We start from the raw sequence: 12,596 nt of genomic DNA on the forward strand, positions 1-12,596 counted from the left end.
GGCGACTACACTGGTTCGTTTCATACGCTTCCAAACTGGATAACACTGTTGTCCTTGAACGCAGCACACAGATGGAAGTCCTCCCCACCCCACACCACCTACCACCGCCAACAACGCCTTCCTTTGGGGATGCTGACAATATTTCATCCTATCAGCGCTCCGGGCAAGGTTGATCTTTCATATATAGGAGAAGTCCAAAGTTCAACCTTTTTGAAGGCTTTGGATGACGGGATTAGCATGCACCCGACACACAACGGCGGCAAAGACGTTTCTCTATAAGTGTCCACGTAAAAAGGCATGATTGAACGGCCATTGTGGAGATTTGCGCCGCTTACGTAAACACAACACACACACTACTCATATACTCATATGTCACCTGTGAGTCTTTAAAGATGAAATATTTGCACAAAAGTGCAGATTGGACACATCTATTCAAATGGAAATGTCCCACCCGGGAGTAAACAAACGCAGCCCACCGCCGAGTCTCTTAAGAGAAAAAAGTGACTGAAGTGTGCCGAGACACGCTTGATTTAATGCAGGAAGGGGAATTTATCCTTGCCGGGTGTGTAAATAGGATTGGACCAGATGAGATGGACGTCTTTTGAACGCAGAATACAACCACTGATTCCAGTATTTCCAGTAGTTAAGAACCGAGGCTGGAATAATCAAATAAACGCGCACGTGCCGTGTCCCATATAATATTTACGCCCCACATGCTGATTTATGGCGCTCGATGAAATGCTGGCAAACATGCCGAAAGCCAGCAGATGCCGTGTAAAAAAGTTAGACCTTTTACCTGCAGATATACAGTTCGCTGTTAAAATGAAAGCAGCAGGTAGATGAGATGAGATGAGACTTCCCGACTATAACATAAAGTACTTGAAGATGACCTAAAAAAAATATTGAAAACGATAAAATACTTAAAGCGCAAGACCTCTGCCAAGATCAAAATATTCTATGCAAAAAAATCACAGATAAGGCCATCATTGCTCAATTCTAGCAGCTGGATATGGAAGGGATCCATTCCCCATTTAGGCCCCAAGTGCAAGTGGACTCTTCTTCTTTGCTTTTGTGGGACATTTTTCAAAATTTTATTATTTTGTAAATTAAAAAAAAAAAATGTGAAAAATTATAAACTATTTTTGGATAACCGTAAGACAATCTTTCTTCAGTTGTTATTTTGGACAATCTAGTAATTTTTAGTTACTTTCAACTTTTTGCTTCATGCTGCACATCAGTTCCTATTTTTTTATGTTTCTTGGCGCAAACATGACATGTAACTGATTATTTTTTTCATGCAATGTAAATGTTGGCGCAGCCATGCCTCAGGACTTGGAAATGCCGGCAGACGGAGGAAAACACAAGACAGCAGCAGATTGCGTTCGGCCTGCATGCAACTCACATAGTGACTGAGTGCACAGCCATTTATTTGAATGAACACCGGTGTGTAACCCCGCCCACACCCAGTAGTAGATTACGTCAATTAAGGACACCTGACAACAATCCAACACCCCCACTTGTTCTTAAATTGACATAATTACAAAACAGTGCATCATATCCTTAAACACACAATTCAGTTTTCTATCAATACAAACATTTAAATACCAAATAGAAAAATTACAAATGCATCCATTCTCACTTTAGTAACAGGTTTAGTAAAAATATCTGCCACCATTCCATCTGTAGGACAGTAACAAATTATTATTTTCCCATCACCAAGTATAGCTCTGACAAAATGATATTTAATGTCAATGTGCTTGCACCGTTGACGACATACTGGGTTCTTTGAAAGAGCAATAGCACCTTGATTGTCTTCAAAAATCGTGACAGGTGTATACACAAATCCATTGTCCATTCCTGCAAGTAAATGTACAAGGTAAAGACTTTCTTGTGTAGTAACTGACAAAGCAATATATTCAGCTTCACATGTGGATAAAGCTACAGTGGGTTGTTTCTTAGACTTCCAGGAAATAATAGCTCCACTCTCAGACAAGCTAAAACAGTAACCAGTCATTTTCAATTAGACAGTCATGAAGCATTTTATTCCAATTCCGTCCTGACTGTTTCAGACCATACAGTGACTTATTGAGTCTACACACCAATTTCTTTCCTGTTTTCGACTTCACCTCAAACCCTTCAGGCTGCTCCATATAAATTTCACAATCTATAGGGGCATGCAAATATGCAGTTTTAACATCCATCTGATGGAGCTCTAAGTCGTACTGAGCTGCAAGTTGCATTAGCACACGGACTGAGGTCATATCAGGAGTAGGTGAGAACGTTTCATTATAATCAATACCAGCCACTTGACTATAACCTTTTGCCACATATCTAGCCTTGTAAATGGTCTCAACTGGGTTATCTTTAATGGCAAAAACCCATCTTCCCCCCACTGCATGTTTACCTTCAGGTAAAGATGTTAATGTAAAGGTGTCATTTTCTGTTAAAGAATCAATTTCTTCTTTCATGGCTTTAACCCACTGCTCTGATTTTGAAGAGCTCAAAGCCTCCTGTACTGTCAATGGAACATCACAAGTTACACGATAACAATAATCAACATCTATTGACCCTTCATCTTCAGTTTTTACTTCGTATTCATAATCAGTATAATACTGCGGGGGTCTTCTTTCTCTCTTTGGATAGCGAGGACTTTGGTTTCCCTCATCACTTTTTAGATCACTATTGGACTCACACAACTCGCTTTTTACTTTTTGTGGAATTACATTGGACAAATCAAGTTTCGGTTGCTGAAGGTCAGCTCTCATTTTGTGTTGGAAATAGTCGTGCAAATCATCTGTCTGAGTATCACATTCATTTGTATTCTTTGTGACAAACTTCACTAGCCTGTTTTTCATTACTTTACCCGTATTTGGATAATAGATTAAAAATGCAGGACTGTTTTTATCATAGCCAACAAATATTCCCTTTTCACAGCGCGTGTCTAACTTTTTCTTATCATATTTGTAGGCAAAACACTCTGTACCAAATGCTCTCATTTTGGACAAATCGGGTTTCTTCCCAGTTAATATGAAATATGGGGTTTGTTGAAGACGTCTATTCAAGCATCGATTTCTAATTATAGCTGCAGTTTGTACTGCATATGTCCACAACTCTTTTGGTAGTCCGCTCTCAATTAACATACATCTTGCCATTTCAAACAGAGTCCTCCATGCTCTTTCTGCAGTCCCATTCTGATGGGGTGAGTAAGGAGCTGAGGTTTCATGTTTGATAGCGTTTCGACTGAGCAGAGACTGAAACAAAGAAGATGTAAATTCGGTTCCATTATCTGATCTCATACATTTTATTTTCCCATAAGGAGCAACATCTGCTATAAATTTTTCCGTAGCTTTAACTGTGTCACTCTTGGTTTTGAGGAAATAAGTGAACATAGCTCCTGAGTAGTCATCTGTAAATGCTAAAGCAAATCGAAAACCATCTTTTCCAGCTGGTTCTATAGGTCCAGCCAAGTCTGCATGAACAAGTTCCAAAATGTTTTTAGCTTTTTCATCAGAGGCTGTGTTTCTGCTCTGTGCAAATTTACCTTTGATGCACACTTCACATTTCAAATTACATTTCTGACTTTTCCCTTCAATTTTCATACCTTTTGTGACACTTTCCAGCTTTAACACGTCATCATAATTACAGTGACCCAATATTTCATGCCATGTCTGGACATCATAACACACATTGCACTCATCAATATCATTTTGAATGGTACTCAAATAATATAGTCTGTCTTTTGTATTTATGTCAAAAATCATACCATCTTTATGGATGAGTCTATTTTGTCCCTCCTTAAAGATGACTGTGGCTCCCTGCCCCGTTGCCGCTGTGACCGAAAAAACGTCTTGGGAAAATGACGGGACGTAGAGCGCCTCCATCAAGTTCACGTTGACATCGCGGCCTTCGCTGTTCCTTATGCGCACTTTGGCCGTACCTTTCTTCAGCGCAATCCCGCTTGTCCGCGCTCCGTCAGCCAACTCAAGAATGTGGCGCTGAGGTTTGAAGCTTGGATCAAACTCCTCAAATTTTTCGATGTCGGTGATGATGTGCTTCGTCGCTCCTGAGTCGACCATGAGGCCCTTCGCATTCACTGTGCTGACAGGCTCGTGCACCTTAAATGCGAACGTGTGGTCCTCCTCGTCCACCGCTTGCTTCGCTTCATCCCGCTTTCTCCGCCGACATTGTGCGTCCTTATGCGTAGCATTCTTGCAGAGACTGCACCATTGTCTTTTCTCTCTACGCTCTCCAGTCGATGCGCACTCCGCGGCTTTGTGGCCTTTTTGTCCACATTTAAAGCAGGTGATCTTTGCGGCCCAATTGTCTCTTCCTTTAACCTTCATCACGCTATCCTCGCCTGAGCTCGAAGCTCCAAACTTCTCGGTGCTTTCATAGCTTCTCAATTTTGTTTTAAATTCGGCGAAGGTTATCTTTTCGTCACTCTGCGTAACATGAACAGAGAACGGTTTAAACGTGTCAGGCAGGCCCTTTAAAACCATTGCGGTCAGCAAGCTGTCACTCAGTGTCTCTCCTGCGTTACGCAACGCTGTAATGGCAGTCTCTGTGCGAATAATGTAGTCCGTGACACTTTCGTTCACACCTTTTTGAAGAGATGTCAGTTCAGTGTACAAACTAATTACGCGCGGCTTTCCTTTACCTGCGTAATGGTCGCGCAGGATCTGCAGCGCTTTCCTGCCATCATCCGCGGCGTCCCTCATCACAAGTGACAAACTTTTGTCGTCCAACAGCTGAATTAGAACTGCGTACGCCTCTTCATTTTTACTGGTGTCTTCATCTGCATCATCCATGTCTGCATCGGGAGGTTCACTCAAGATCGTGTTCTTGAGATCGAGCAGACGCAAATGTGCCAGGAACTTTGTTTCCCACAGTTCATAATTCTTTTCATCTCCGTCAAAACATAAACGATTCCATCGGCTTCCAAAATCTTTCCCGTATCTACTACTGGGCCCATAACCTGTTGGCGCAGCCATGCCTCAGGACTTGGAAATGCCGGCAGACGGAGGAAAACACAAGACAGCAGCAGATTGCGTTCGGCCTGCATGCAACTCACATAGTGACTGAGTGCACAGCCATTTATTTGAATGAACACCGGTGTGTAACCCCGCCCACACCCAGTAGTAGATTACGTCAATTAAGGACACCTGACAACAATCCAACAGTAAAAAATAGCATCTCCTGATTTTATTTTTATTTTTTTTAAATCAAATCTGACCCAGGCCTCTGTTATACAAATTGGATATGTGCCGTTTATGATGCAACAGCAGCCTGGTCACACTCATTCGACCTTGACATCATGAACGGAAATAAACATCATGATGGTTCGACAAAACAGACACGGCAAGCTATGGCGGGTGAGGGAGGAGAATACAGACAGTGGTGTAAAGCGGCTTTACAAATGATAAATATATTGTCAGATGAGTTTAAGCACAAAAATCTTTGAAATGGCCACAAATGCGTCAGAAGTGAATAAACGCTAACTTTTAAAATTGATGAATATTCATAATTTATTATAATTTAATAATTCATTTTTTTCCCCATAATCGCCCTGTCATACTAGCAGATTAGCAAGCTGGTTCGACGCTGGCTAAGAGTGTTAAACGTCCCTGACCTCCGAGTATCTGTATGCACGCTAACCCTCGGTTTTTTCTCTCTTTTTTTTTTCTGCCGTCCTCAGGTAAAAGTTCCATCTGCAAGCAAGCGCACAGGCTCCAAAGGAAGAATGCAAGATAAGCAAGTGAGGGGGAACGTCAGCATTATTCCGGTGTAAAATAAAGTCCAACGCCCTTTTTCTCACGCAAATTAGCAGCCTTGGATGCAAGCCGTTATATTGTGATGAGCTGGACTTCATGCAAGGCGCTCTGCATCAAGGAGGCGGCAGCTTGACAAATACGCACATCACACAATTAAGATATTTAATATGTACATTGAAAACATGTTTTAGCATTGCAAAAATGTTGTTTGAGGACCCTTTGGAATAACACTTCAAGGTCATTGCATAGATTTATTTTCATTATGGATTTCATATTAATTTACAGATGTGCTACATATATTGTATGTTTTTTTTTATTTTTTTTACTTTTTTATATATATTATAGATTTAATTATTTATATTGTCTGTATTTAAGATATGACCCAACCAATTTATTTATTTATTTTATTTATTTATTTATTTTGGCAGAACAAAATCCCGATACCGATTAATTGGTCGATTATAACTCAACTATTACATTAAATGTATTTTTTTTCGTAAGGGAATTTCTATAAGTCTTAACCATAATCATAATATTAAATGAAATGGGTTTATTGTACATATTTGCAAACATATGGTTGGTAATGATTTAGAAATGAGATATAAACATACAATGTTTGCAGCCATTTTGCCAATTTTGGACAATTAAATATACAGTTGGTCAAAGAGACCCATTAAATTACACATAAAAACAGAATGGAACATAAATTTATGATTAAAATGAAATGAAGTATTGCCTTTTTTGAGATTACACAAAAATGTTTTCCACTAGGTCGAATTGAAACAGAAGCATTTTTTGTGGTTCTTGAGAAACAAACAAAACAGGAGGGTAACAAAAACATGCAATGAATACAACGAAAAAGCTAAAACTCACAAAAAAGGGTTTTGATTGATGAAGCGGCAATATCGACCAATTAAAATCGGGCAATCGATTAAACCCCAATTCGAGATAACCACAATCTGATGTGATTTCATTTCACCTAGACGACATTTATCTTGCTGATCTTAATTTTTTCTTTTGAGGAAAAGTGTAACATCACGAGATTGTCGTCCTCTAATTTTGTGAGCATATTTTCAAAAGATGATTTGGAAGCTTAATTTGGTTTGCACCAAATGCGTAAGCAATTCTGTATTCCAATTCAAATAGTTTCTGCTGCACTTGTATGCATCATTCATTCCCGAAACAATAGTCAATCTACCGAAGTTTTCAGCTTATCGTTAAGTAGGGGTGCACCGATTGATCGGCCGGCCGATTTATCGGCACCAATTTCCTTAATTTTGGAAGATCAGTGACATATGATGAAATAAATCGATCTTTTACACTGTCATGTGCTGAAGGTCGGATCCCAAAGCGCAGACACAAATAAGATTTTAACTGTTTATTCAGATCGGGAGGCATGGAACTTGACTGGACGAGAAACAAAGTTGCACAGATGAACAGAAAGCAATAATCTGGCAAACACAAAAACTTCTCACAACGCTGCTACAGACAGTGAATCGATCTGATTGGTTGTCACTAAGTAAAGGATTAAAGATAGACATCACACAGGTCCTGACATCACATATCACAGAGCGTTTTTCCAATTGAAACCAGATGATGGTTACATCAAAACAGACACTTGACCTCACGGTCATGAACCCAAACTTAACAGGTCATGAACTCAAACTTAACCTTGGCGTGACCCCAGACATGACATACACCAATGTCATCTCCCGCCTCAGAGGTCTGAAAAAGTCAGCCACTGTCCTCTTCTCCTGAGACGACTAATAGGATTTTTATTTTTATTTGAGAGAACTACTTCATGTTCAGTTAAAACAACCCATTTCCATGATTTTGCCGATGTTTATTATGTTGATGTTGATTATTGTTCAATGTTTTCCAATAAAACCAGATTGGAACACTGAAGGTATATGCTGCTTGTAATGAATAAAAAAAAATAATAAAAATCGGGATCGGCAGATCAGACTTTTCAAAAGATTGTAAAATTGTGATCGGTGCACCTCTCCAGTTTACTGTCCCACTTGTCTGCACTTCCTGAAAAGGCGACTAAAAAGAAAAGATCTAAGCAGTTGTATACAATGAAATCTATTTTAATTGTACAGTCAACACAATTTTGTCTATTTCAGAATCTTAATTATTGGAAGAATTATTTAAAAAAATAAAAAATAAAAAACTGCTCCTGTTTACTCAGAATCCAAGCACCTGCATGTTGTGCACTTCATTCCAAATGTGAACCAAACCGTGACCTTAAAACCAAGCTACGTACTAAACCCTGATTTTGGGTGAGCCGTTACACCCTGAGGAGGTTCAGAAAGTCTCATACTCGAACCCTCCGACGTGAGCACGGTAAACCCACGAGAATCTCCGGGCTACGTGGAGCAAGCAGCCCGACACGGGTGCCGGCGGATCACAACACAAGGGAGCAGCTCACGGTTACTAAGCTCATTCCTTATTTAGGCGTCGGCGCGTAAAGCTTCAACCCGATGCGTTGCGCGCGCGCGCACAAAAATAGATTTCCGAACACAGACAAAGCAAGCCGCGGCACCTGCAGTTTGAGAGCTTATTAAAGCCGCGAAGTGGAGGCTTAGCCTTAAGAGTTGGCGAGTGGACGCGGAGGGCAAAAGCAGGCCTCGGGTGCGCAGCAAGCTCGGGATCACTTCAAGACGCTGACCGCAGCTTCACTTCAATAGCGCCTCACACACAGCAGAGGCGGCATAAGTGCTCACTGGACTTGCAGTAGATTCGTGCGCCCTAAATTAGCTCGACTAATCAGTAGCAAAAACTAAGAAATAAGCAATACCAGTTCAATCGTTTGGTAGCTGACCATACTGACAAAGAAAACCACTGGACATGCTATCAAAATGTTTTCCTAGCTTTGTTAATTACGACCTAATGAACGAAAAAAATTCAAAATTAGCTAATGACAGCAAATTAAAAACTTGACTTTAGCATGCCCCAACTTGCACGTTTTTGTGTTATGAAACACCCCTTAGTCGATTTTATGCTTCATGTTGTGAACCAAACTTCCACCATATGCCTGTGGTGGTCTTAACGTTATAAAAAAAATGTATAAAAAAAACTTATGAAAAAATACTTTGTGCACTTTGAACTGCTGCAGGACACAGCAAATAATCAACATGACTGTCGTGTGCCGCATTTAAAGGGAATACAAGGTGCAAAACATCATTTTTAATCTCACTTGCTCCCCAAAACGTATAATTACGTTCTATTTTAAATGTATTAACTGTTCCAAATACAGATTTATACTTTTTTTTTTTTTTTTTTTTTTTTTAAGAGCATACAGAAGGCTTTGATGCAGCCTCTGAACTGCAGGCGGGGGGGGGCTAATTACAAAACCGGCCAGCAGAGTTTAATAGATCAACCAGGGCCATGGTAAAAACAAGCCAACAATTCTAAGCAGATTTGTGAGCAATGATGAAACTTAGCTATATTCTAATGCTAATTGCCGTCAAACAGATGGAAACATACTTTTTTTTTTTTCCCCGATGAAAGAAGAGACTTTCATCTTTCTTTTGGTAGGTCCCATGTTTTCATACACAATATTCTGTGGGCCTTGCAAAATCAGTCAAAATCCAGTAAAACAGCCGGGAGCAAAGGGGATTGCTTCAGTGAAATTGGCTGGGAGTGAATGAGTTAAAATGTGCTACGCTGTACGAGTTTGCGCAGTCTGCGAAAATACCAAAACTTAGTCGAGCCAACCCCTGCACTGATTTATCCTGTGCCTTACTCAAATTAGTAACTTAACTTAAAAAGGTTAACAGTGGACACAATAATAGAACACTAAATGACAAAAATAATGAGGTAAACTACAAGTGAATGAGAAACTTAGTGGAGCTGTCAACTCCAAAATCTTTGATCCATTGAATCAATGCCGCGTTACGTTTATTAAAAACATGTAAGGAAAAACTGTGGTGTTTTTTTTTTGGTGGCTGCAACTGATTTCAATTCATTTGGAGATGGATTTTTTTGGAAAGTACTTTTATATCACACATACTCAAGCCGTATATCATGAACCTTTTATTGAAAAATTGATGAAGATTGACTTTTTTTTTCAGGGTCAACACATATTGGGCAAACCCCAGAAGAGGGGAAAAAAAAAAAAACCCGGTCACCCTGCCTGGGTCCAATGTACTCAAGTAAAGTACAGATACCTGAAAATCATCCATTCAGAATTCTGTACAGTGATAAAGTATTCGTACTTCGTTACATCCCACCGTTGCCACACATGCATGCAAACAGTGCGCGCGCACACATACCGCTGGCCCAAAGAGTATGGACGGCTGCCCGAGCCTGTGAATAGCTGCTTTGCTTCCTCCTCGGACCACAAACAAAAGCTTGTGATGAGGAAGGAGGGCTCAGGATTGAAAGGGTGGAGGCAGCATTCCAAAACAACACTCCGGCGAAGGCATTAATATTTCAGCAGGTGTGTACGGTACGTGCGGCGGGACGCACCAGATAGCGGCTGTAAATATACGTCGGAGATGAAAGACGGGCGCACAAGACTGATATGTGAGGTTTAATATCCGCACTTGTGTAAAAAAAAAAAAAAAAAAAAAAGGGGCTGATAGTTTGCAGCTTGAATGAGAAGGAGAGGTGTTGCGTGTCTGTTTTCGCAGCAGGGTGCAAAAATCTGATTTCAAACGCCATAAACTCAAAATAATGCAACACGGTTACGCAGTCACTGCTACTTTTTATTTTTTAATATCAAAACACATTTATCATCCCTCAAAAAACAAGCAAAAATAAAAAATAAAACTTTCAAGTACCTGCACCTAAGCAACAGGTGGTGCTAGAACTCCGAAATATTGGTCAAATATTGGAAATTACAACAAAATGGGAAATCTTACATGGGGTACACACCTACTGATAAGTCGGGGGCAAAGGCCCGATTTTAATTATGTCTCCACAATGTGGTGCGGGATCTATAAAGCAGGGTACACGTTTAAAAATAATCAGGCCAAATTTGCGGATTCTTATCACCTTACCATTAAAAGGGAGGAAAGGCCCGATTCATAGGAGGATCTACACAAAATTATCCTGAGTGATAATCCTGTGGTATGAGCTGTATAAAGAGTACACACAACGATAATCATAAGAAATTTGACGATTTTCATCACCTTGCGGTAAAGGGAGGGAGCAAAGGCCCGATTTATAGGATGACCTCCATAAAATGATCCTGAGTGATAATCCTGTGGTATGGGCTGTATAAAGAGTACACATATAACGATAATCGCGAGAAATTTGAGGATTTTCCTTCCCTTGCAATGAAAGTCTGCAAAGGGTTCAATTGTTGGATGAGTGAAAAAAACGATCCTAAGCAATTATCCTTTGGTGTAGGGTGTGAAAGATGGGGCTACACACATTATGACAATCAGGCCAAATTTGAGGATTTTTATTACTCTCTTGTAATGAAAGTAAACAAATGCCAGATTGTAAGATGTGTCTGTAGGATGATTTTGAGCATTTATCCTTTGGTGTGGGTGGGGTGTGTTAAGCAGGCTACACAAATACCAACAATCGGGCCGAATTTGAGTGCCAATCATCAGATGTCAAAAAGACTATCCGCAGTGATTATCTTGTGGTGTGATCTGTTTAAAGCAGAGTACACAAGTACACACATGCTAATAATCAAAGTCAGCAGAGGTCCTGTTGTATGATGTCTCTGAAAGATTATCCTTACGATTATCCTGAGGTGTGAGGTGTTAAGAGAGATTTGGAAAACTGTTTATATCACACTAAAATTGTGTGTGTGGTCAACACATAGTGATTTTTTTTTTCCCCCAGATCGAACATACCAACAATCGGGCCTGCGATCAAAGATTGTTTGAGGTCTTAAAAAGATTATCCTGAGCAATTATTTTGTAGTGTGGGGGAGTGTTCAGAATCATTTTTCCTCCCTTATCAACTCGGGGAAAAACAATCAGAAAGGCAAGTGGAATCTGATCTAACCCGCAGACCACAAGAGGACATTTGACAAAACAATCAGCACACTTGCGGAAAAACAATCTGTTGAAGGAGCGCATTTGTTTTGTCCCCATCCAAATAAACGGCGACGATTAAGCACAACTTGACACATTAGCGCGGTTGACGCCGCCGCATTGAAGAAGACACCTCAGTTGACCAGACAGTTGTTTTGTGTAATTGCATGCAAGGAGCAACGCTGTTATTAATTACTAAACATCTCCCGGGAACTCCAGATGAATACTGACGACTTTTGCGGAACGGACATGCCGGCATATGCCGATTAACTCAGGGGTGTTTGCAAGCAGATTTTGATTTTAATCAAACTTGTGATCTACCATTGAATATCTGAAGGTGTGGAAAATTTGACTCCTTTCTTGCCAAATTCCAAAACATCTTTGCAGCTTTTATGTTTTAGGGAACGTGTGAGAGATTGCATTTCATGAAAAAAAAAAAAAAAAAATTGTTAAGGTCACGTGATCCACAAGGTCAACTTAGAGGTCAAATTATAGTTCAAAAGCTTGAGTTGATTGCAGATTTTGAATCCATGTTGATTCTCTAACAGCTACTTTGTGAAGATTGGCCCGTTGGTTCCTGATCTATAAAGGTTCAAAGAAAAGAGGCCACACCCTTTTTTTGCCCAAAATCTAGCTCCCAAACCTCAAATTTTATATTTAGTGTTGTGCCATCACTATCGATGAGTAGGGATGTAACGATATCCAAACGTCACGATATCACGATATGAAGCTCACGATATGATAATTATCACGATATTGTGGGGAGGTTGGCCATATTTAAAAAAGGTCACAATATTGTTAAAAAAAAACAAAAAACAAAAAAAAA

The 12,596-nt window shown here is 40.0% G+C and overlaps 2 protein-coding genes across 2 annotated transcripts in view; both read right to left on the reverse strand.

The window, feature by feature from the left end:
• Window positions 1–12,596, reverse strand: part of grin3ba (glutamate receptor, ionotropic, N-methyl-D-aspartate 3Ba) — a 124,102-nt gene that overhangs the window by 48,006 nt on the left and 63,500 nt on the right. The gene's annotated exons all lie outside the window — the stretch shown is intronic.
• On the reverse strand, window positions 1,389–5,025 carry LOC144031082 (uncharacterized). The gene is made up of 2 exons (XM_077537805.1): window positions 3,764–5,025; window positions 1,389–1,857 (listed from the first exon to the last, which is right to left on the reverse strand). The coding sequence occupies exons 1-2, from the start codon at window positions 4,989–4,991 to the stop codon at window positions 1,598–1,600; spliced, it is 1,488 nt and encodes a 495-aa protein (XP_077393931.1). The 5' UTR covers window positions 4,992–5,025; the 3' UTR covers window positions 1,389–1,597.

The sequence above is a fragment of the Festucalex cinctus genome, chromosome 12, assembly GCF_051991245.1.
Source record: "Festucalex cinctus isolate MCC-2025b chromosome 12, RoL_Fcin_1.0, whole genome shotgun sequence".
Lineage (NCBI taxonomy): Eukaryota > Metazoa > Chordata > Actinopteri > Syngnathiformes > Syngnathidae > Festucalex > Festucalex cinctus.